Source organism: Rhinatrema bivittatum, chromosome 14 (genome assembly GCF_901001135.1).
Source record: "Rhinatrema bivittatum chromosome 14, aRhiBiv1.1, whole genome shotgun sequence".
NCBI classification, from domain to species: domain Eukaryota; kingdom Metazoa; phylum Chordata; class Amphibia; order Gymnophiona; family Rhinatrematidae; genus Rhinatrema; species Rhinatrema bivittatum.
Window position 1 is genome coordinate 17,159,067 of NC_042628.1, and position 25,185 is coordinate 17,184,251.

Sequence of the window (25,185 nt, forward strand, 5' to 3'; positions counted from 1 at the left end):
TTGAGCAGTTCTAGAGCTGTGTAATGTCTTCAGGTTTGTTTTCAGTAAACTTCCAGTTTTATTTTGAGTTGCTCTCCAATCAACAGTTGCAGTTGGGGGCAGACCATTTTTCCATAAATACAGTGAGCATGCAAGCTCAGTTTGTTCAGAATGATAAATAAGATGAATTTGATATTTACAACTGCAGGCAGTGCTCACTTTAAATTGTACATTTCCCATCAATTACAACTTTTAAAATATCTTTGGTTTATAACAGTTTATAACTAGCCATACCTCTTGGGTGAATTTTACTAATTAGAGAGAAGAGATTAAAATAAGCTAATTCTTATTTGTGTCCTTTGTCACTGACTTTTGAAATTTATGAACCAGATTAAAAAAAACCCACTACGTCCACTGAATTCTTCCATGCATAGAACATGGAAATTTTAGAAATTTTTTCTTAAATGTACCTGATTTAAAAAGGATTATGCATAAACCTAACCCATGCAGTAAAGCTGTACTCCCGCTCTCCACGATGCACTTTCCCCAATAGGACAAAAAAGAAAAAAAAATTCTTAGCAGGATCAAAAGGTGCTAATTGTATCATCTACATGGTATCCGAAATGATCAACGTTACTCACTGGTCCTGAACAATACTGACAAATTCCAAATAGTAAAACACAAAAACAAAACAAAAAAACCCACAATAGGTTGTTTAATACTCTTTACTGGACCAACACAAGTTTTGTTATTTAAACTTTCAAACCTCTACAATGAGTACTTCAGACACAGCAGTTATAAAAATGTGTATACACATATATAGGTCTAATAAAAAATAGCAGGCAATCTATTTTGTTTTCTTATAACTAAGGGTCCAATGTCTCCAAGTCATTTTTTGAAATATTTAATTACTTAATAAAGTGCTGTATCCTCAATTAAGTTGGTTTTTTTTCATTTAAAGTAAACTTTATTTCTGTAAAATATATCACAGTAAAATATACACAATGAATGCCTATTCATGCTGGCAAACACTCTAATATGCTATTTGAAAGTCCAAGTAGTGTAAAAGCTAGCCAGGCTGTCTGCCTATCAGCCTGCCCAGACTAATACAATCTGTTATAATGGAGAAGCCCAAGAGATGTTTCTGACAATCCCAGACCACACATTGCAACAAAAAAAAAAAAAAAGTTTGAGGCAGAGGGTGGTTTTCAAAACAGCCTAAGAATTAGTGTAGTAAAATAATATACTATTATCACTTCTCAGTGAGACTCAGATGTCCATAAAAAGATATCACAAATTACTCAACGTCAGAACTGACTGCTCAGAAGAAAACCAAAAATCTTCCTGATTTTTGGCAGATTTTCCTGTTCCTTCTCCAAGCCATATATGTTAATAAAGACCTTGGTAATACACCTCAGAACCATTTGGTCTCATGGTTTCCCGATCAAAAGAAAGCAAGATGCTATGTGCAAACATCATCAAGGTGCCAACCTGGTGGTTCTGAGGCAAATGCTGTGCATGGCTGCGTGGAAGACCCAAGTTTCTGCTGCTGAGAAAGCTGAAGAGGCAGTATTCACCGCCCCAGATTCAGGGTGCACACATTATCAGGTACCAGAGAAGGTCACGGCTATAGGTGTGTGTGTGGGGGGTAAAAAGATGGAAAAAAGCCTGGCTAGTTGTAAATGAAGGCTCCTAGCGCAATAGTTAAATAGAGGCTGGTTCCGATTAAGCTGGAAGTTCAAAATGAACAGAAGCAAACTGCTGGGCCAAAAAATAAAAAACCCTAAAAAGGGATCCCACTACAGCTTCACTAACTTTACATAGAATTCTGCAGCTCTTCTACTCTTCCTCATTCCTCTCGTGATGTCGGTATTGGTTTCCTAATCCTCTGCAATGTTGGTCCTACTAAAAAAGAGTGACATCATCTGTTCTAGCATCTCCTGCTCTTTTATTTATTATACAGAGATGTTATAGACAAGCATCTTCGGTCCTGGTTTCCTACGGCTTTTTTTTTTCCTCTCATTCTGAGTCTATGAGAAAAAAAAGCTTAAGTCCAGCCCTTCATCCTGAAATATAGGCACATGCATACTTTTATTTGGCTTTGTCCAACTTATTCATACTTTAAAACGGCTTACAAAAATATTAAAAAATCTGTTTTAATTCTCTTTCTACCATGAGATACCACATTACAGCAAAATGTATTTGGTTATGTTTGTAGAGTGCAAGTTACCTTCTTACCTCTCCTTAACCACATCTGCCTTTTGTTTTCCAGTTATGAAAACACAGGTCTTGCTACGTAGTCCATGAGTCGGCTGGTTACTGATCAATGAAACTAAACTGAAGCATAAAATTGCTAAATAAATTAAAAAGGAACACTGCATTACTGTAGCATTTAAAATATATTTAAGAAATGCACACTTTTTTCCAATAAAACATCTAATACAATACAGAAATGACCTAATCACCTGGTACAGATCTTATAATAATTTATTCTGTTTTCTAAAATAATGAATGAGACATTCGGCACTTGTAAAACCAATTACAAAAAAATATCCTTCTCTCTGCCCTTAGGCAGCCACCTGGTAAGCAAACTACTACCTACTGTTTTCTCTGTCAGCACCACAATCTCCATATGGTTTATTCACTGCTGTCCTAGACTTAATGTATTGCATTTCTTCTAAGCCTCCTCTGTCAGGGTGAAGAGACTAAGGCTGTTTATGCTTGCAATAGACTGACTCATTTACACTTACAGTAGCACTTTTATCTAAGTATTGCCTATGTTCAAATCAATAATTTAAATTTTCCTCTTCACATGACAAGAGATAAAAAACAGACCACCACCATTAAGTATTTAAAAAATCTATTCATCTGAGGTTCAAGAGTGCTGAGCACTTTAAGCATCTGCCTAGTCTAATCAATTATGTCTCTTTATGACAAAATAGCAAAGACCAGACACGGCCTAAAGTTCAGTCAGTTTCAACATAAAGGCACATAAACTGTTTATCACCTACTTTTGTTACATGAATTCTGTTTGAATGTATATATAGATTTAAGCTTTAAGAAAATCTGTATACTGGTAATACTGTGACATTTTAAGAGACTCTTCTGCATGTTGTGCTAATCCTAAGCTGAGCTCTAAAAACATTTTTAAAAAACTCTCAAAGTTAAGCAGCCTTCCTTCCCAGCTTCATATGCTGTCATAAACAGCACATTTCACTAGACTAACCTCAAGAAATACAATTTCATTTTCATCAAGTTAAAGCACCAAAACCAGAAGGGAACTTAGCTATGTTGTGTGTATGCAGGCAATCACCAGACTCCCAGTAAACCCTGTTTAATGTTGCAGTGCATTTACCTTCACTATTGCATGCTAAAAACTTGCTAGGACAACAGCTTGTATCGCTAAGAAGCATTCTGCTATATGAAGTTTGCTTGCTGCATATTTTGCGATGGAAAAGGCATTTTCTTATATGCCACCATTTGCTCTGAAGACACAAAATTTAGACAGTCTATAATATAATTGTCCCTTACAGCTCATGCACATGACAAGTAATCCACTCAGGATTGCAGAAAGAATGGTAGAACAGTCAGAGAGTTGCAATTCTGCCAAATGCAACCAATCAAGAAAAGCAAGATACCATTCATATTCATTAACTTCACAGTTTGTGTTTTCATTGTATGGCAACTTGGTGAGCCATAAATTTATAAAATGCACACTGTCTTCAGGGGGAGACCAGTATCTCTGGTCTCTCTCTAGCCACTCAGTCACAGCAGCACCGTGTACGTGAAGAGCCATCTCCCAATGTTCTATTGCAAAAGGAACAAGCTCGCTGACAGGTTCACCCCGACTGGCTGCATCTGCTTTTAAAATGGTGGCTTCTCTCAGATAATTAGGCCTTTTCTTGCAAATATAGGGCAATATGTTCTTCCTTCGAGTTTGATTCCTGAGTTGTAGTGCAAAGAAGTCTCTTTGTAAACTATTACTGAAATCAGATCCAGCTTTTTTCAGAGAGAAACATAAATCCCGAAGTTGAAGGATTTCATTTCGTCCTGAGGCATTCTGCTGATTTGTATAAGTAACACTTCCTTGTAGTATATTATTCCTTAGACTTTTCTGATCATTCCTCTGTGCCATCAGTTGAGATACACCAGTGTGAGATTTTCTATCCATAATATACCAGCTGAGACAGTGTTTTTTGTCACATGAGTTCAGCACTGCAGTTATTAGTCAGACATCAGTGGATTTCAATATGAACCTGAAATAAAGACATTAAAAAATTAATGCATAGACTTTTTTTCCTCAATAAATGGCTCCATGTTCTTAAGGACCTTTGTTTTCGGTTTTTATTTTATTTATGGGAATTGCAATGCCATAGCCAGCACCCACTGCAGCCTTTTTTTTGTTCTTTTAATAAACTTTACTCATAGTCCATGAAGAGCAGCTTTCTCTTTGTGGGAAATACAATCTCCTTAGTGACTTGATTACCCCAGGAAAGGAAGATCAGTCACCCCAGAATGTCTTCCACTTCCCCCCCCCCCCCCCCCCAACTAGATCCTGGCTACCAGCTGAGAAGTCAGCCTTATATAAGGCCCATTGCCCCAGGAGCCTCCTTCCTTTCTGAAAGATCAGACCACTCCAACCATCTGCTGGAGGAAGAGAGCTACTGACACCTTTCCCTGTGGTATCAGACTATATAGGGATGAGGCACATCAGGAGAAAGCTTGCCCTCTACCTCCATCTGCTGGTAGGGAGGAACAAATCCCACTTCTGGACTGGTCTGACTGAATGAGGAGGAATAAATATTTTAAAAAAATGCTTTCATCTATAAATTTAACACCTGAAAGAGGGATATTCAGAATATGCAAAAAGAAAAAGCAAAATTAGAAGAGTAAAACACCAGTTTAACATACTGTAACAAGGAATGGCAGAAATACAGATGAAAGGTTTAGTGAACACAATGACCTGAATATATTATTCAGCCATTTGTTACAAAAAGTTAGAGTTTCATAAAATGGGGAAGAACAGCAGTGAAACCATAATCTTACCTAAGAAAGCCCATTTATTGAGCCAGATGTTTATTACAAACCTTGTTTCCACATCTGTGCCAAGAAGCTTAGCAGTCTAAAACATATGTTATATAAAGATTTTGTCTTTTGAGAAATTAAAGGCAGCTCAGTTTTTTGTTTTTGTTTTTTTTTTTAAGTTGTCTTATTTTGGTGTTCACTTGATCCATTTTTTTGAACAGTATTATGAAAAAGTGATTAAAATCTATAAATTGCTCCTGGGTAAATGTTTGGAATTAAGGTACAATGTGGAATCACAGTTACCAAGGAGTTGCCTTAAATTGCTCGATTCTTTGCAGTTTGTGATACTTGGAGACTTGTGACCTGAAGGGATCTCAAAAGCTCAAGTACACCACCATTCTTAATTAAGGAAGGTACCATAAGCTGTAAAAAAAACCAGTTTTATCCAGGACAAAGAAAGAACAATAAAAATGATAGCAGATAAAGACCAACTAGCCCTTACAATCTGTTCAAATTGAGGCACACTTTCTGGTTTTCTATTTGGGTAGATGAGCACCCAAATTCCCTCCCCCATGTGACCTCTCTATTTTTCTCCTCAATTGTCCCAAGTATATTGCCTTCTTTCATACCCCCTCCCCCCTAGCCCAACAGCTCTTAACCATCATGCGCTGTGCCTCTCCCAAGCATTTTTAAATTATGTCAGTTTTGGTGGACACTACGTATGATGGTAAGCAGTTCCTGGCATCAACCATCCTTCTCAGTAAAGAAATATTTTTTCTTGCTAATACTACCTGTACATATGCAACCAAGTATACTGATAGCTTTTCCAGTTGCCTTAGTGCACTACAGGCTAACATGGATCATCTGAGATAATTACTCTGACTTCTTCCTGTTTGACAGTTTCTAGGTAGCTTACTAGAAAACTGCCTTAAATCACAACATTAAAGAACAGAGCAACCCCTTATATAAAGCACAGCAGGGGGGCATAGGAGTTGCTGGGACATATATAGCTTCACTTTGAAAACTATAAATGTTATTGTCTGTTTTGATGCTACTTGATTGGAAGATAGAGGTTTACTAATTTACCATTTTATTCAGAAAATCTCACTGAGAGGAGAGAATCATCTTGCTGGTGGCTGAAGAGAAAGTACTGCTTTGGGAAAGTTTTAGAACTTAAAAGTTTTGGGGAGAAAGTACAAAGGTGGTGACCAAAATGATAAAGGGGATGAACGGCTCCAATATGAGGAAAGGCTAAACAGATTAGGGCTGTTCAGCTTGGAGAAGAGACAGCTGAGGGGGGATATGATAGAGGTCTACAAAATCATGAAAGGACTTGAACAGGATAATGCAAATCTGTTATTTACTCTCAGACAATAAAAGGACTACGGGGCACTCCATGAAATTAGCAAGTAGCTCATTTAAAACACTCTCACTCAATGCATAATTAAGCTCTGGAATTCATTGCCAGAGGATGTGGTTAGTGCAGTTAGTGGAACTGGGTTTAAAAAATGTTTTGGATAAGTCCCTAGAGAAGAAGTCCATAAACTGCTATTAATCAATAAGGAATAGTAGCTTGGGATCTATTTAATGTTTGGGTACTTGCCAAGTATTTGGACTTGGATTGGCCACTGTTGGAAACAGGATGCTGGGCTTGATGGACCCTGGTCTGACCCAGTATGATATGTATTATGTTTTTAATGATCTGCTAAAATCTCAATTTATGATGGCTATCTAATCCTAGTTTTGTATCATTCCATTACAAATGTAAGATAATACTACCACATTGCTCTCCACTCATATATACACATTTTTTAATCAGACATAGCCTGTAGAAAAAAGTCCTATAGTCTCATATGCAAACACTTTCTAAAAATCATGCAACACAATAAAAGTGCCTAATTTACCTGAAGCCTCACATTCAAGATCATAGATGCAATAACGTAGAGATAGGGAAAATTGATCCGCAATTTCCAGGCTAAATCAAAGAAGATGAGTAGAGTTCTGCTCAGCCCTTTTGAGAAAAGGCCGTACGATCTGGCAGCAGCAGATTCCGAGAACCTGCCAAGCAGCTCTGACAGGTTCGCCATGCACGCTTCCTTAGTGTAGAGTGTCAGGCGGAGCTGGCACCTCTGCCTCTCTGTGCTGCTCGCAGCTGTCCCTGCCAGTTACTCGGTTTACTTGTTGGCAACTTTTACACATATCTCCAGCAAAGCAACAGCCTGCAGATGGAACATGCCACTCAGAACTAGCTTTGTGTGTGTCCAGGACCTATGGCATCTCAGGACTTCATTCAAGACGATAAAGACCATCTGGTGTGTAATCCTGCAGAAACGGTGTTACAGTAGTACTTCATCTGCCAAGGTTCACCAGCTGTCCACACTGTCGGCCTGCAGGACAAGAGCTGCTGCAAAGAAAAAAGCACTTTTTACACAACTATATATTAAAAGCAACAATTGTTCACTGAAGAGAAAAAAAAAAAAAATCAGTGTCAAAAGCACCGACAAGCACTAAACCTTTGCTAAGATAATACACTTAATAAAGCCAGTGTTAGAAAGAACAGGGCATAGGAGGCAGCTGTCATGTGTCTTGTGTAATAAAAAATATATTAAATCGCTCACACCACTGTTCGTGGTGAGTTACCAAAAAAAAAAACCCAAACATTAAAAACTAACAGACTACATAATACAAACACGATCATCCATCGCACATCAGTTTGAAAATAAATCTGAATTTTGCTAGCCAACTACATGAAATGCCTACTGGGAAAAGAAGGTGGTGATTTTGAGATGTTTTCAGAGCAGCTTATGGCATTCTCTTGACTGCGGCTGTGCCAAAATAGAGTTCCACAATCTAGGGCCTGCTACTGAGAAAGCCCTCTCTAATGCCTCACTGAGAAACTAATTGAGAAGACACAACCTCCAAGCTTCTGGAATAAGGAGTACAAGCTGGATGATAAACCTTCAAAACAGAGCCAATGCACAAATTTTGAAAGATTTTGGTGTTCTTCAACTTCAGTTTGAACCTCATGGCCCCAATTCTCCCATTTTACAGCTAAAAAAAAAAGAGGCAGAGGAGATTGGCTATTAAGGAAAACTGACCAACAAGTATTTCACATCCGTTCATTTTTTTTAATTGCTTTGATAAGTAATTTGTGCATCAGAGCTCTTTAATTGTTTAAGCAAAAATATTTAATAAAATGTGTATACACCATGCACTAGGTTGCTACTCAAATATAATTATGATTTCTGCAGGTTACCCCATGCCTTCCATTAAGGGTTATAACTGCCACTCCATGCAAGTTACCCCCATGTAGAAACTTTACAGGTAAAGTTACCACAGACTGTCCTATTCCTTCATTCTGAAATAATTATGAGATGTGTTTTACAATTATATGATATTATTGTCATGTAGTTGTCTAAATAAGTTTTTCTAAATAAAGGAAAAATTCAGAGCGTTCTTCGGCCATGGTGTGAGCACAATCTAAAGGCAAGAAGTCAAAACTGCCTACCAAGACATCCGTTTCCACACAACCTTCATGGCATACTCTGAAACACTTATTCTCCCCAGCTCCATAAGCATAATTCAGCGAAACCCCCAGCATTCCTACAAACAAAAATAAAAACACCAATATGCAGAGCATGAGGAACCTCTGGTATACAAGGTCAACAATGTGAACAAATTAAAATTGGGGGGGGGGGGGAGGGAATGACACTTGTTCCCATCTACATAAGCCTAAATTCTGTATCCTTCCCCCTCCCCCTAAGCTGTCCTCTTTATGATGGGACAGGATTTGCAGGACACTAGTTGCACAGCTTTCTCATATACTCACTATGCAATCCTCAAGCCTTGCAATGCTGTCACAGCCTCACAATCCATTAAGTCTATGAGTAAGCCTCATCTGTCAAACATAAATGTCTATCACAGGATCACCTACCTTGCACCCTCAGCATTGCCATAATAAAAAGGATTTTGCCTTTATACATTCCACTTCTGCAAGCAAACTGCCACCTTCTACAATCAATGTACACATCTGGAGACCAAAGAGTGATTGTTGCCACTTTCTCTTCTTGTCCCATCTCTAAAGGCTGTTTAGAATCACCAAAAAGCATAGGAAGTTCCCAGCTGTGGGTCACAGACAGTGCCACTCTAGCAATATCACAAGACAGTATAAACATTAATCACATGCTCCATAACAAAACATTATCTACTCATTTTTTTTTCCAAAAAGGAACCAAAACGACCTCGGTTGGCTCAGTCCATGTTAATTTAATAATCTCACTTTCGGCATAGTCAAAGATCTAGGTTCCCGAAGTGAGTGTGTGTGTGTGAGTGTGTGAGTGTGTAAGTGCACCAAATAGTAATCAATCTTTGATTTATATTCTGCTTTTAGACACTTCAAAACAGATTACATTCAGGTACTGTAGGTATTTCCATAGGTTTACAAACTATGTGTTGCCCTGCAAGGTTTTTGATCCAGAACAAACTTCATTTGTTGAGCTTTCAAAACAAACCAACACAGGACTGTTTCAAAACCATGGTTTTTCCTTGGGGTAGGGGAGCGGCGGCTTACAGCTATCATGCATAGAGTTGCAGAGTCACTTCCATAGCTCAAGCAGCCACTATAACTGGGTATAAAATCTTTTTGGTTTCTTTATGAAAAAAGTATGAGTAGACATAAGTAATTTTGTTACAGATAGACTAAAAAAAAAAAAAAAGCTTTATTGGTGATGTCTTTCCGTTTTATGGACTAGTGATAGGCATACGTGTCTGACAGAGGATGGCAACAAGGGCCACTACTTCCTACACAACCCCCAGCCACCAACTGCCTCACATTCTTGTAGCTGGTCCTCCAGGATTAATAATGGAATAAGGAAGACTTCCCAACTCTGGTAAGTCTAAGGTCTTGTCTCTTATCTTGGTGTGAGAAGGGTAGGGTCTACACTTTTGTTGTGTAGTTCATTGTGTTCAGTGAGAGTGAATCTTTTTTCTAGACTATTATCTTACTTTGCACTTGTTGGCCTTGGTCCTCCACTACTGAGCGTCTTATGTTTTTCAAACTAATCCAGATGCCACAAGCCTCTTACTCCTGGTTTAAATGGAGCACCCTGCCTCCTGAGTATCATGGTCTTGGATGCAAGACTTCAGATAAACCAGGCAATTTTATTGGGGTACCGGGAGACAGAAGTGGGAGGATACAAGGGCCTAAAAGACCAACTCCACTAGCTAGAGCTGATCTACCCTGTAAATATTTCCTTGTACATGTGTCATTATCCATTATGAAGTCAGATAATTGTGTCTGCAAGTGTCTTTTTGTGTAATATATCGAGCCTACTGGTGTGGCACCTGGGTCACTTTTTGCAGTGTCTACTCCCTCCTTTTGTGGGCTATATCTTTTCTGTCCTCGTCACAATCCTCTGTTGAATGCAGTGAAAAGATACATGTTTCAATCTTCTCTGAAAAGTGTATCATTTTGTTCTTTCTTCATCTTGGTTACAATGTATGTTTTCTCTCTTCTGTGTATCCTAGTTTTATATTCTTTGTTCATGCTTCTTAGTGTAACTTACTTCCTTGTTTCTGAATTTTTCACTTTTTTCCCATGACAACTCAGAGGATGTGGCAGCCTCTCCAAAAAGGGACCATGCCCACAAACCAGTCAAGGCCCTCAAGAGCCACAACCAGGCCTGATTTTCAGGATAGCCATAATGAATCTGCATAAGATAGATTTGCATTGAATGGAGACAGTGCATGCAAAATCTGCCATGCATATTATGGCTATCCTGAAAACCAGGCCGATTTGTGGCTCTTGAGGATTGGAGTTGGCCATTCCTATCCTAGAGCTTGCCCTGGAGGTGAAAATGCTCTTTGAAGGTGAAGTTGTGGGCGCCACCTTCTTTCCTGCTTTCTTGTTTGTCTGAAGCATCCTGAGCAACTCTTATTTTCCTCTTTCATCCTCACCTAGAAATGCCTACTTTCTACCTTTATGAGCAGGAGGAAGAGAAGGAAGAAGTGACACTCTGTAAGCAGAGAGAAGACATCCATCCCACTCAGAGGCTCTGGAAGACCAGCACCCTTACTCCTACCCAACCACTCCCAGGAAAAGGAGGAATAAAATTACATTTATATATTTAGTTATTTATTTTAATTTTGCTTCTTAAATAAGTTTGGGACATAATGGGTTCTCTCTAAATAAGTTTTTTGTTTGGTTACTATTTGATGTCCTCTGTGTTATTTCCTAGGCTTAGTGGTGTCAGAATGCATGTGTATAGGATCAATTCCAATAGAATATACTTGTGAACAACTGTGGAAAAGAGGTATAATATGATATGGGGGGGGGGGGGGAGGGAGATTTTAACATGTGGATAGTGAGTGACTCTCAGTCTTGCTTTGTCACAGGTAAGTGCCATGACTGTGGTACTCTCTCTTTAAAACTTCCAGAAATAGCTCCAAATGGGACTATGTGAAATATTTTTCTGATTCTATACCAATGGAATTGGATAGAATAAAACAAGTATTTATCCTACTGCTAGACCAGTGACTCTTGGGTATATTCCCTTTCCACTTCTGGTGAAGACAGAGACCACACCTCCTAAGATTTGCATGTGATGTCCGGCCCACCACAAGAGAGGTATGGTCGCAGGCAGCCTCCAGTAATTCTCTGTCTCTGACAGAGGTGGATCAACAGAATGTTTTCCCCAACTTATGGGGAATTACACTACCTGGATGTCAGACAAACCTTACTAAGATACCTGAAAATTACGAACACCTTCAGAAAGTCAGACAGACTCTTCATACTGTTTGTGGGTCTGCAGAAAGGAGAAGCAGCTTCCAAAGCTACCCTTGCCAGATGGATTAAGGAGGCCATTAGTTCAGCATACCTGCTGGAAGGTAAACCAATTCCATTGGAGCTACAGGCAACTAGATCTCAAGCAGCCTCCTGGGCGGAGGTCTCAAGGGTATCTCTGGAGGAAATTTGCAATGTGTTCCTACACTTGTTTACTGAACACTATAGACTGGATGTACTGGCTAACGCAGACTCAACTTTTGGTACAGGGCTTTTGAAGGCTGCACTTGCAGTCTTCCCACCCATCAGTCTAATGGCTTTGTTACATCCCAAGAGTCACTGGTCTAGCAGTAGGATAAGGAATGTTAAATTATATATCTTACCTGATAATTCTCTTTCCTTGACCACTGCTAGACCAGTCTAGTTCCCTCCCAACTAACAGTGTTCTTAAATACAAAATATCTCTTAGTTACCTGTCCCACCCTAGGGGGAAAACGGGACCCTTAGAACAGTGGGAATTAACAAAAAAAAAAGAAAGGGGGGGGGGGAGATGGTAAGATGTTAATTGTTTTTTTTTTTACTTCAAAGTCTTTATCAGACTCATCCAGGAGGCAACCTGAATTATTTGGAGAGTCAATTAAGACCTCTCACCACAAGGTTTTCCTTTCTCTGAGGCACTTATTCTGGTCTGCAGTCTTCAGAGCAGCTGGGCCTGTTTCAGCTCTGGCAGTAGTCTACAGGGGGCCGCCTGCAACCACACCTCTCTTATGGGGGACTGGACGTCACATGCAAATCTTAGGTGTGACCTCTGTCTCCACCAGAAGCAAAAAGGGAATATACCCAAGAGTCACTGGTCAAGCAGTAGTAAAGAAAATTGTCAGGCAAGATAATTTAACAATATTGGCACAGGCTGGCTCCCATGGAAAATCAGAGGAAAAACAAATACTTTTCTTCCCATTGGAAATAAATGGAAGCTACACAGGAAAAGGGAAGCTGGCCATACCTTCCTATTCTGACCTGGAGTAAAACTAAGTTGCTTGTCTATAACAAATGTTCTCTGTAGACAGCAAAACAATTCAGCCACATGAATGGGTAACGTCACCAGATAGCACAAATGCAGAACATGCTCTCTGAGAGTTCAGAAAGACTTAGAAGAAGTGTTCCTGAGCATGTTATTATGTGGCTCTATTTATTATGTTATTCACTGACAAATTATTTTACTATTGCTTCTTATTGTTGACTTGTTCTATGTTCATTGCCCAAATGTTCAATTGCTCAAATGTTCTATGTAACGCCATAGCCGCGACTGTTCTGTTATATGGAAACCGATATGATTTGATATTTTGTTCAAGAATGTCGGTATAGAAAAATTATAAATAAATAAATAAATGTGCGGGTATTCCCATGCAGCTGCTCACAAATCTCATCATTTTACAAGTTAAGATTCAACTGTGTGGGGGTGAGGGGCAGGACGGTGTGTCTGAATCTACAGAGAGCACCTGCTACAAGTAATCAACTTTTCTCTCCATGGATAAGCAGGATTCAATTCAGTCATACAAGTGGGGATTCACAAGGTGAGGGTTACAATGTAATAAAATGTAATTTTGGCCAGTAATGGAAGAATTGTTACCTGGTAATAGAGAAAATGGAGGAATTAATTAAATAAACATAAGTATTGCCTAGCCAGGTACTATTTCCATGGGAGTCGTTTTCAAGGCAATAAGGTTTACTAAAAGCTGTGGACTGAGAACAGAGTGGCCGTTTTACAGATCTCTTGAACTGAAGCAGAATGAAAGTGAGCTACGGAAGTTGAAGTTGCTTGCACTTGAGTTTTAACCTTGCTATGAAGCTGTAGTCTAGATATAACAGTAGTAGAAAATACAGTCAAATATCCAAGTAGAGAGTATCCATTATTTTAACCGGTAGCCCTTGTTTAACTGGGTCATAGGAAACAAACAATTGAAATTTTCTGTACACTTTGGATCTTACCAAATTTCTTCTGCATTCCAAGATATGGAATGCTTGTTCATCATTGTTAGAATGAGGTTTTGGAAATAATGTTGGTAGAATTATGGACTGATTCAAATGAAACTAAGAAACCACTTTAGGTAAAAATCAAATGAGTCCTTAATACTATTCTACACTTAAAAACATGTGTAAAAGGAAAATGGACTACAAGGGCCTGGAGCTTGCTTACTCTGCATGCAGAGGTAACTGCTATTAAAACACCTGCCAAAAAAAGAACTTGAGATCCATCGATGTTAAGGGCTCAAAACAGAGGATTCATTAGTTGAAAAAGTACAATATTTAAATCTCATTAAGTAGGAAGGATTTTTACGAGTGTACAAAGATGATAAATGCCTTTCATGAATCTTGTCATTACCAGATGGTGAGAGATTGGAAGACCTTCTAGATGTTGATGGTATGCTGTAATAGCACTTAAGTGTATCCGCTTTGACGGCAGGGAAAAAAGGGTATTGGATTCTGAAGACAGCCAATGCAGGGCCCGAGCTTTTACGGTCTGGGGTACTGATACGCTGACATTGGGGATAAAGCTTCTATGGCCAAGTCCAATAGCAAAGAACATTCAAGCAGCATTATCTGAATTATCAGAAAGGCTGCTCACCATGTACAAATGCTGCAGTAATTTTGTTAGGGGTTTGTCAGTTACTTGGTCTTGCTTGTAAGTATTATCCTTAACATAAGGCATGAGGGCAACCTATATGGAGCGGCAGTTACTGCCATGGGGATCTTGCTGGTCATATTGGATGGACCATTTGGTCTTTTTCTGCCAACAACACTATGTTGCTGTGTTAATAAAATAATTCTTCAATTCCAATTTGGAAAGGCTGAGCAAATACCGAAGAAGGGCTGACGTTGAGCGGCAGATCCTCCTCCTGCAATGTACCCCAAATGGAAAATAATTTCCATTTAAGGTTGTAGGAATGTCTGGTGGATGGCTCTCTTGCTACAAAATAATGTCTTTTACTTCCAGTCGAAGGGGCATATCTTGCAGTATTCAACTTGGATTGTAGGTCCTGAAGGAACTGGTACCAAAATGGGTGCTGGCACATATTTGAGAACACAGAGGAAGTGTTCTATTTTTTCTAGCCGTTGCTCTAACTTAAACAGAGGAGTCTCAGACATTTTTTGAAGGAAGACAGGGTAGGTCAAGTCCTCTGGTGGCGAGGTATTCTTAACTGCTTCTGGTGAAGGACTGAATGAACGATAGCAGGAGTCATAACATAAATGAGGTTTCTCCTCTGAATCAGTGTAATAACGGAGGCTCAATAAATGGAGGTCTTGAGGAAATAGAGCTGTGGCATTTTTCCTGTAGAAGTATGTTCTTTTTTTAAACAAACAAATTTGAGGATGGAATCTAATCAACTAGATAACTTCTCCTCCATGAGCAAGGGAGGGGGAGAAGTAGCAGGGATATATATTATTCACATAATTGTGGACAAAACTGAACCACAATTTTTGAATGAAAGGATGGTGCTCAGAAGGATGTGGTGGGAGCACTACTGAAGAGGTGTCTAATTCTTGTATCAAAATAGTTGGAGTGCTTTTCCCAGATGCTTGGTTTTAGTGTTATTACCTTGAACAAAAGGCACAGGAGAACCTGCATGGAGCAGCAGTTCCTACTCTAAAATACATTTTTTTTCAAAAGCTCACTGGGTAGAGTGGATTAACCACCGGGTGTTTTTCTTCCAATTACAATGTTACTACGTGACTCTGCTCTGAGTTAATGTACCTTAAGTGCTGAAGGGTATTGACACTGGTTTCTTCACCACAGGGGCAATGGATTATGGCTCCAAGATGTTTGTGCCAAAGGTGTATGGCACCAACAATTTGCATGCCATTGCAGTGTTGGCGCGGTGCTTCCTGTGGGGGTCCTTGGAGCTTCTCGGTGCTGACAGGGTTTTTTCTGTCATTTTTGTAATGATCACCTAAAACTAAAAGAGAGTCAAATTCTATGGTATCTAGGAGAAGCTGACCTTTTTTCTTAGGTATTGTTCCCTCTGAAATGCCCTTATGTAAGAACATAAGAATTGCCATGCTGGGTCAGATTAAGGTCCATCAAGACCAGCATCCTGTCTCTAAAAGTGGCTAATCCAGGTGGCAAGTACCTGGCAGATCCAATTAAGAAGATCTAATTCCTCTTACTCATTTCCCAGAGATAGCAATAGCTTTTGTTAATCTAGGTTTAATAGGTTTCTTTAAACCTGGCTAATGATACCGTATGGACTTTTTCCATACCGCATTTAAACCCCTCTATGCTAATTGCCTCTTCTTCCCTACTGATAGAAAGGAAGGAACTTCAGTTTGAGATCTCTGTATGGGAAGGGACATCTTTCTGCACACTCACAGTCAGCTCTCTCCTAAGAGAGCTGACTGTGAGCTGACTGTGAGAGCTGACTGTGAGCTGACTGTGAGAATAGCCACTGCCATTAGCAATGGTTACATGGAATAGACTTAGTTTTTGGGTACTTGCCAGGTTCTTATGGCCTGGATTGGCCACTGTTGGAAACAGGATGCTGGGCTTGATGGACCCTTGGTCTGACCCAGTATGGCATTTTCTTATGTTCTTATGTTCTTAAGAGGATCCTAGTCATAGGAAGCAGAGTTCGTGCTGGTCATTTTGGGTATGCATTTAGAGCAGAGCTTGAAGGGCCTTTTTTCTGATATGACAAAACTTAGATGGGGGGGGGGAACCTAATCTACTACTTTTTTTTTTTTTAAAAGGAGACTCACGAATGAAAATACTTAAGACTAAGAAAAAATAATACAGATTGAAAACAAAAAGTGCAAGAAGGTACATGAAAACGATGAGTGACTAGGACAGCAAAATCATCTTTTTGATTTAGTGGGAGAGAAATAACTGCAGAGAGCCGACTTCAGTGCCAGGAAAAATAGTGGAAAGTGTTCTAAACATCAAAATCACAGAACATATAGAAAGACATGGTTTAATGGAACAAAGTCAGTATGGCTTTACCCAGGGCAAGTCTTGCCTCACAAATCTGCTTCACTTTTTTGAAGGAGTTAATAAACACGTGGATAAAGGTGAACCGGTAGATGTAGTATACTTGGATTTTCAGAACGCGTTTGACAAAGTTCCTCATGAAAGGCTTCTAGGAAAAGTAAAAAGTCATGGGATAGGTGGCGATGTCCTTTCGTGGATTGCAAACTGGCTAAAAGACAGGAAACAGAGTAGGATTAAATGGACAATTTTCTCAGTGGAAGAGTGGACAGTGGAGTGCCTCAGGGATCTGTATTGGGACCCTTACTTTTCAATATATTTATAAATGATCTGGAAAGAAATACGACGAGTGAGGTAATCAAATTTGCAAATGATACAAAATTGTTCAGAGTAGTTGAATCACGGGCAGATTGTGATAAATTGCAGGAAGACCTTGTGAGACTGGAAAATTGGGCAACGAAATGGCAGATGAAATTTAATGTGGATAAGTGCAAGGTGATGCATATAGGGAAAAATAACCCATGCTATAATTACACAAGGTTGGGTTCCATATTAGGTGCTACAACCCAAGAAAGAGATCTAGGTGTCATAGTGGATAACACATTGAAATCGTCGGTTCAGTGTGCTGCGGCAGTCAAAAAAGCAAACAGAATGTTGGGAATTATTAGAAACTGAATGGTGAATAAAACGGAAAATGTCATAATGCCTCTGTATCGCTCCATGGTGAGACCACACCTTGAATACTGTGTACAATTCTGGTCGCCGCATCTCAAAAAAGATATAATTGCGATGGAGAAGGTACAGAGAAGGGCTACCAAAATGTTAAGGGGAATGGAACAGCTCCCCTATGAGGAAAGACTAAAGAGGTTAGGACTTTTCAGCTTGGAGAAGAGATGGCTGAGGGGGGATATGATAGAGATGTTTAAAATTATGAGAGGTCTAGAACGGGTAGATGTGAATCGGTTATTTACTCTTTCGGATGGTAGAAAGACTAGGGGGCACTCCATGAAGTTAGCATGGGGTACATTTAAAACTAATCTGGGGTGCAGTAATCCAAAAGAGCTGAATGTGATCAGGATGAAAGACTGATGTGCATGGACAAGGAGGGGGATCTTGGGTTAATAGTGTATGGAGATCTGAAGATAGTGAGGCAATGTGACAAGGGGATAACTAAAGCCAGAAGAATGCTGGGCTGCATAGAGAGAGGAATAACCAATAAGAAAAAGGAGGTGATAATGCCCTTGTACAGGTCCTTGGTGAAGCCTCACTTGGAGTACTGGGTTCAGTTCTGGAGTCCGTATCTCAAAAGGGACAAAGACAGGATGGAAGCAGTCCAGCGACCAAAATGGTGTGGGGTCTGTATGAGAAGATGAAGGATCCTAATATGTATACACTTGAAGAGAGGAGGTGCAGGGGAGATAAGATACAGATCTTCAGATACCCAAAAGCTTTAATGATGCACAACTGACAAACCTTTTCCGATGGAAAGAAATCAGTAGAAATAGGAGTCAAAATAAAAAACTCTAGGGAGCATGACTCAGAACCAACATCAGGAAATATTTCTTCACAGAGAGAGTGGTGGATGCCTGGAATGCCCAGCCGGAGGAGGTGAAGATGAAAACTGAAAGAATTCAAAGGGGCATGAGATAACACTGTGGATCTCTAAAGACTACAGGATGGAAATGAAGAAACAAGTGCATGGGATAACTTGCTGGTGTGGCAGTTACTACCCTTAACCCATGTCTTCATACTGTTGATGCAACTCCATCATCACTCTCTGCTTCAATGGCAGGGGAAGAGGGTAATTGAATGCAGACAGCAACCAAATAGGGCTGAGACTTATATGGCCTGGGGAAACAAATAAGCAGGGTGCTGATGCTGCAGTTGCTACTCTTAACTAACAAGCCTGATACATTTGATGCAACTCAACAATGCTCTCTGCTTCAACAGCAAGGGGTAACGGGGAACTGGATTCCAACAGCAACCAATGAGTGCCTGACTTGTATGGTCTGGGAATTTGTTACGCATGGGGTAACCTGCACGGTGCAGCAGATACTACCATAAGCTTGCTGGGCAGAATGGATGGCCCATTTGGTCCTTTTCTGCCATCATTTCTATATTTCCATGTACCACACCTGAGCTTTACAAAACAAGTCATTACACTGTTATCAAGGGCAGGTAAACAGACTGTCTGTATGCCTAACAATTAAATTCCCTACCAGCAGGACCTGTCTTACTTGCTCCAGGTTCACTTGCTTCCCTGCTGAAGGATACTTCCCTAGTTATTTTAGTAATATAGTAAAGGGCAGAAAAAGCTCAAATTAGCCCATCCAGTCGGCCCAGTTATTCCTGTTCACACTGCTAAGGGTAAATCCCAACCCTTCTGGTTTCTGTGGAATTATAATTCCCTGCTGCCAATTTCTGCGCAACAATAATTCTTAACATAGCTTAAAATAAATCACAGTTTGTAGCTCCCCTCCGGACTTTCAAGCAGTATCAGCATAAACGGAAATAAGAGATTATGAAGAAAGAAAGAAACCCGGGCTGAAACTTTTAGCATCTTAATTACGCCTCGATAATTTATCAAACAGCTGCCAAATGCCGTACTTGGGTCATGGGCCATGTCGGCACAAAGTGCCCAGTCACCGCCCTGAGCTCCGGCGACAAACGTCACAACTCCAATGGTTTTCAAACTATCTGCGGGGACTAAACTGCACCTCCGGCTCGGGGCTCTCTCGTACTTAAAAACCAGGCCTAGCCGTGGCCCGCGAGGACTGGCGCTTGCGCTCCCACGAGTCTCTGCCGGTTTTTGTTTTTTTTTGTCTGCACTGCCACTCTCCGCCCGGCCCCTATCCCGACTCACCCCTGCTTTGAGTCTTCATTTGGCCGCTCCGTCTGCGAGCTCCTCCTCGCTAGACCGCCGTCTCCGAGGTTTCCCTCGGCCGTCGCCCTCCGAACCTCGCCCCAGGAAGCGGAACCTGAAGGCAGCTACACACACACCAAAAACCCCACCCCCAACCGCGCGCGTCGCCGGGCAACCAGCTGCGTGACCGTGCAATGACGTTGCATCCTCTCTGCCCCCCCCCCGCCCCAACTGCCGCCCAAACACCTTTACTTTCAATTTTAGCGGTTGGAGGACGACGGTTCGGCTTCCAGAGGCTCGCGCCGTCGGACCACATGCCGTGGTTACGTCACTTAAAGGCGACGCCTTGAAAGTTGAACGGACGGCCCTTATTCGCCTTTGTTTTGAAGTCTGGTCACTGTCTTTCGATTTAGACAGAATAATAATAGTAATGTTGCTATATAGTTGTACTGTATAATACGTTGCATTTCTAGGCAGTAATCTGCTTTCCTGTCCCTTTGGCCACTGTTTTTAACTGTGGTGTAGAAGAAATATATCTTAAATCATGATTAAAGCCTTTAGCCTTCTGATTAGAGGCAGCAGCTTTATTCATCGTTAAAATAACTTTATATATCTTACTTGCAGTCAAGCTGCAAAAGCAGTAACTTTCATTACTTGCAGTTCTTATCTTACGCCACTAGAGGGAGTTCATTACCCTAAACGCGATCCCATTTTACGATTTTACAATCTGGTTAAATCTTGCCCATGGATCGTAGTCGAAAAATATACATACTAATATAAAGAGTAGATGTTGATAGATAAGGATTAATTGGCCCCTCTAGTCTATCCAGTTTTTCCGGTTCACGCTGCCAGCTATAGATAGAAGTTTGACTGCTTGCAAGATATCACTTCTAGTTAGTTTGTATCGTTCTCATTAGTTTTGTACCATCCTGGGTAGATAAGCATAAAAATTCTTATACTTAGTCCAACACTCAGACCTCCTCCATATCTTTACCATCAAGCTTTGCAAATATCTAACTAGCTACCAAAATTAGCAAGGTTGTTGCCTGAACATTCAGCCACTTAGATTCCCATAGACCTGCTGGACAGTATCTAGCTACCATCGAAATGCTGGCATAAACCTAGTTGACTTCTGGAGAGCTGCAGCTTGCTGGCTATCCTGTGACCTGCAGTGTCCCTAGCTCATGCTTCTTTTGTCTGCTCCTTGCTTTCTCATTATCACCTTCCCACTTCTCTCTGCTCTAGGGATAGTGAAGGTTGGATTGTTAATAATACTGCTACCTCCCAACTCTGCACCTACCACTGTACATAAGAACATAAAAACAAAAGATATGCCAAACTAGCATCCTGTTTCCAACAGTGGCCAATCCAAGTCACAAGTACCTGGCAATTACCCAAACATTAAAGAGATCGCAAGCTATTGTTCTGTATCGATTATTAGCAGTTTATGGAATTATTCTCTAGGAACTTATCCAAACCTTTTTAAACCCAGTTACACTAACTGTCATAACTACATCCTGTGGTAATTAATTCCAGAGCTTAACTATGTGCTGAGTGAAAAAGAACTTGATTTATGAAAGAAAGATAGACTGTAAGATTGTTACTGATTTACAAAAGCTTAATTTATGTGCAATACAAAAGACCTTTACTGTTATGCTCAGGTTGTGAACCCTTGGGCCAACGGGAAGATGGTATGCCTAGGAGAAGATCCGTAGATTCTCCCGTCGAGTGGCGAGGCAGGACAGAAGATCCGACCAGCTGACCCTCGGCACTGGAGACTGAGACGACTGTGGAGGCAGACGAAGCCCCCCAAACTTCCTCCATAAATAAAAATGTCTCACATGCAAGGTAATGCAAGTGAATGGATGATGCCTTTATCACAGTCTACAGCAGTGGTTCTCAACCTTTCTAATGCCGTGACCCCGAAATACAGTTCCTCATGTTGCGGTGACCCCTCGCCCCGCCCTCATCCCGCGAGGGCGGGGCGAGGGTGGAGCTTTGGTCATATGGGGGCGGGGTTATGGATGGGGTTGGATTTTAGTGCATACTTATTTATTATGACATTTATAAACAGAACCACCATTCCTCATAAAACAATAAAATTAAGAAACATAAAGCATCAGTTATAATAGTAAAACCATACTAATAAAAGAATATTTTAAAATTACTGATAAATAGAATTTCTATTAATTAAAATCATATACATTTTTATAATTTCCCAAACACCAATAATATTTCAAAACAGCACATATATCAAATAACACACAATAATTAAAACTAATAAGGATTTTAAAAAGCCCCTGCTGTCCATACATGGGAGCTCTTGATTTCCAGTCACCCTGATATTGTCGAGGATTAGGAGGTTATCCTCTCTCTCTCACACATACACTCACATGTCCATTCTCTCTCACACATACACTGTCACATACTTACACATTCATGCTCTTATACCCACCATAACCTCTCACTCTCACAGACACTGATACACTCTCAGGGTGTAAGACACTCTCCCCCCCCCCCCCCACTCACACACACTCTTACTCCCCTGGATTTTCTCATACACACTCATGGCTCTCACTCTTACTGGCTCCCTCACAACCTCAGAGCCTCTCAGATAAAACTCTATGCAGCAGAAATAATGCTGAATGTTGAGAATTGTGTTATGCAGACTAATCTGGAAAATGCACTAATTTCTACATGAGTCATAATGAATCAGTCCTCAGCTGCAGGCATCAATTGATTATCCTGGCTCCCTTTATGTTTGCCAAATACAGTTCATGTGTAACAGCAATCCTAATTCTCCACCAGATCAAGCTGATTTCACATCCCACTTCATACTTTGTCACCTCCAGCTGAGTCAAACAATTAATCTAATTACTGCCACTGCTGCCACGTGGCTATTGGGGAGGCGCTGATTGCTGCTATTGGCACTGAAGCCCATTCTGCTGCCTCCTCTGTGCAGGCCCCGTGGGTTTCCACTTCCTCCATGTTGATCTCGTACATTGTGAGATCCACCATAGAGAAAGTGCTACTCTTGCACATTCCCAAAGATTACATGTGCCAATCAGTAAAAAGTAATTTATTTTTTTTTACATCTGCTACCCTTTCTAATTTTTTGCCATTTCCTTTTATATTGCCTTTTTTTCTATTTCTTTTCTCTCCACCTGTCTTCTTCCCTCAAACACACAGTCAGGTTCTCATTCTCACATGCATTTCTCTCTCACACACACATACACAGGCTCTCACTGGCACAGGCTGTCTGAGTCTCACACACAGGCTCTCTCACACCCCCACATGCTGCCATGCTCAAGCACAGGCTCTCACTCTTACATGCTGTCTCTTTCACACACACAGAGGCTCTCACATGCTGTCTCTGAAAACACACACAGTCTCTCAACTCATCTCATACTCGCACACACCTCTCTCTCACCTCTGGGCCTCTTCTTTTCGGGTTGCCACAGGATGGGCTCTGCAGTGGCCCTAGTCTTCCCGGCCCCGCTGCTCCTCTTCTGCACGCGGCTGAAGCGCCTCTTCTACCCACGCAGCTGACGCGCCTCCTCCTTCCTCCCCGTGCGGCTCCGGCAACATTTGTCTTCCGGGGCAGGGCAGGCAGGAAGGAAGTAGGAGGAGCACCTGCAGTGGCTGATACACCTCCTTCCTGCCTGCGCGGCTCCAGCAACATACGTCACTGCGACGCGCTAGCTTTTTGGGCCATGTCTCTTCCCTTTTGGGGTTGGAGGAGGCAGGTCGCCAGCTTCGCCCCGCCTCCCCGCAGCAGCCGCGGCGCCGCGGACCGGCAAAAAACCCCAACGGCCCGGTACTGGTCCGCGGACCGGTGATTGGGGACCTGCTTTAGGCGACCCCTGCGTTTTGGTCGTTCGACCCCCGCCGGGGTCGCGACCCACAGGTTGAGAACCGCTGGTCTACAGCAATCCAAATATGTCAAATGCCCTTGCAATATTACCACCATAAAAATAACCATACTCCAATATTGCTGAAGTAGGTCATTTCACCTTAGTATACATCTACCACTACACTCATAGCCTCTAGTTTAAAAAAAAAATCTGTAAGAGTAGGAACCAAGGCATAATCTAAATCTTTTAGATGTGCCATCGCCCCGACAAGCACGCCTTGACATAACCAGAAAAAGAGCTTTCTCCATATCAGATCCTATTCTTTGGAATGCTTTACCAGATTCATTAAGATCCATTTCCAATCCAAAACAATTTAAAAAATCTTTAAAAACACACCTTTTTCAAATTGCATTCAAAATTACACCTACAAAATAATCATTCAACCATTCTTCCTCAAATTAACATACGCACCTTACTATTATTAATATTATTAAGTAAAAATATGTTGTATTTTTCATTAATTATTATTTTTTATTTTTCATTTTATATATTTCTGTAATTTTAATAGTTTTTATTTTATTTTTAATCTATTTTGATTTTTGATTTTTTTCTTGAAATATTGTACACCGTTTTGATTAAACTATGGGCCTCATTTTCCAAGCCGCTCGCACGCGATAAGGGACCTTTCGCACGCGAAAAGTTCCTTATCGTGTGCGATACCAGGATGAGGCGGAGTCGGGGCAGAGTCGGCCCCGAAAGAGGAGGAGTCAGGGCGTCACCGGGGCCGACTCTGCGCCAACGCCACGGACAGCGAAAAGGTAAGTGCCTTTTCGCTGCCTATTTCGCTCCCAATAGCTACACCTCCTATGGTGGCACTATTGGGTGCGAAACCGGCAGCGATCGCACCGTGACGGTGCGATCGCTGCCGGCTAGCGCAGCCCCTTCCTGTTTCGGCCCCCCCGCCCCTCATCTTCTAAAGTATCGCAGGTCTGCGATACTTTAGAAAATGAGGCCCTATGTTTGTAAAAGCGGTATATAAACATTTTTAAATAAATAAATAAATAATGCACACCCATAATGGACTAGCCTGGATCTTTTGTAGTTATGTAAAAATAAATGTCTCCTTCCTAGAATCTTATTCCTCATCCTGTTTAAGTGTCTCAAGAGTTACCATATTATTGACATGCACATTCATAGACATATTTATAACATTACAAACATGGAATTAAGACTTAACCACGAGATTAATTAAAAGGGACATGTGATTTTAAAAGCTGTATAATAACTGAATAGCTAGGTATAAATACATTTTAAATACAGAAGTTAATGGCTTGTTACTTATGCTTCAGTAGTCAAGTGGTTTAGTGAAGTGTTAATTTATACTTCACAAGCTGCCATTTAAACACCAAAGAAAGAGAAGTATTAAACCATTTCATGCTACCATCTGCTACAAAATGTTTCCTTAGCAACACATCTTTTACATTCTGCCATGCATCACCTCTTCAAAATGCTGCCAAATTGAAGTTATTCATTAATTCATGCATTATATTAATTGTGCTATAAATCAGTTATAGGGCATTGTACTATACGGATTAGGAAATAGCATTACTTACCCCACACTCCTTTGCCTTACAGCCAGGGCCAACATCCTAATAGGTGAACTAGGTGGTCATCTAGGGCATTCAGCCATTAGGAAGCAGTA

The 25,185-nt window shown here is 40.7% G+C and overlaps 1 protein-coding gene across 4 annotated transcripts; it reads right to left on the reverse strand.

Annotated features, from left to right (window-relative positions):
• Positions 1-690: 690 nt before the first annotated feature.
• Positions 691-19,826, reverse strand: LOC115076361 (small integral membrane protein 10-like protein 2A). Of its 4 annotated transcripts, none has more exons than XM_029577706.1 (3): positions 19,630-19,808; positions 6,909-7,405; positions 691-4,235 (listed from the first exon to the last, which is right to left on the reverse strand). In XM_029577706.1, the coding sequence occupies exons 2-3, from the start codon at positions 7,089-7,091 to the stop codon at positions 4,215-4,217; spliced, it is 204 nt and encodes a 67-aa protein (XP_029433566.1). In that variant the 5' UTR covers positions 7,092-7,405; positions 19,630-19,808; the 3' UTR covers positions 691-4,214. The 4 variants fall into 4 exon arrangements, with proteins under 4 accessions (XP_029433566.1, XP_029433565.1, XP_029433564.1 ...); XM_029577705.1 differs by having other exon boundaries at positions 6,909-7,408; XM_029577704.1 differs by lacking the exon at positions 691-4,235 and adding an exon at positions 8,513-8,607 and having other exon boundaries at positions 7,103-7,405; positions 19,630-19,826.
• Positions 19,827-25,185: the final 5,359 nt, after the last annotated feature.

Excerpts from the sequence above, each read along its gene's own strand:
- LOC115076361 (XM_029577703.1), bottom strand. Across the intron at positions 7,409-8,512 it reads GTGTGGAAACGGATGTCTTG|CAGCTCTTGTCCTGCAGGCC; the intron begins GTAGGCAGTTTT and ends TTTTCTTTGCAG.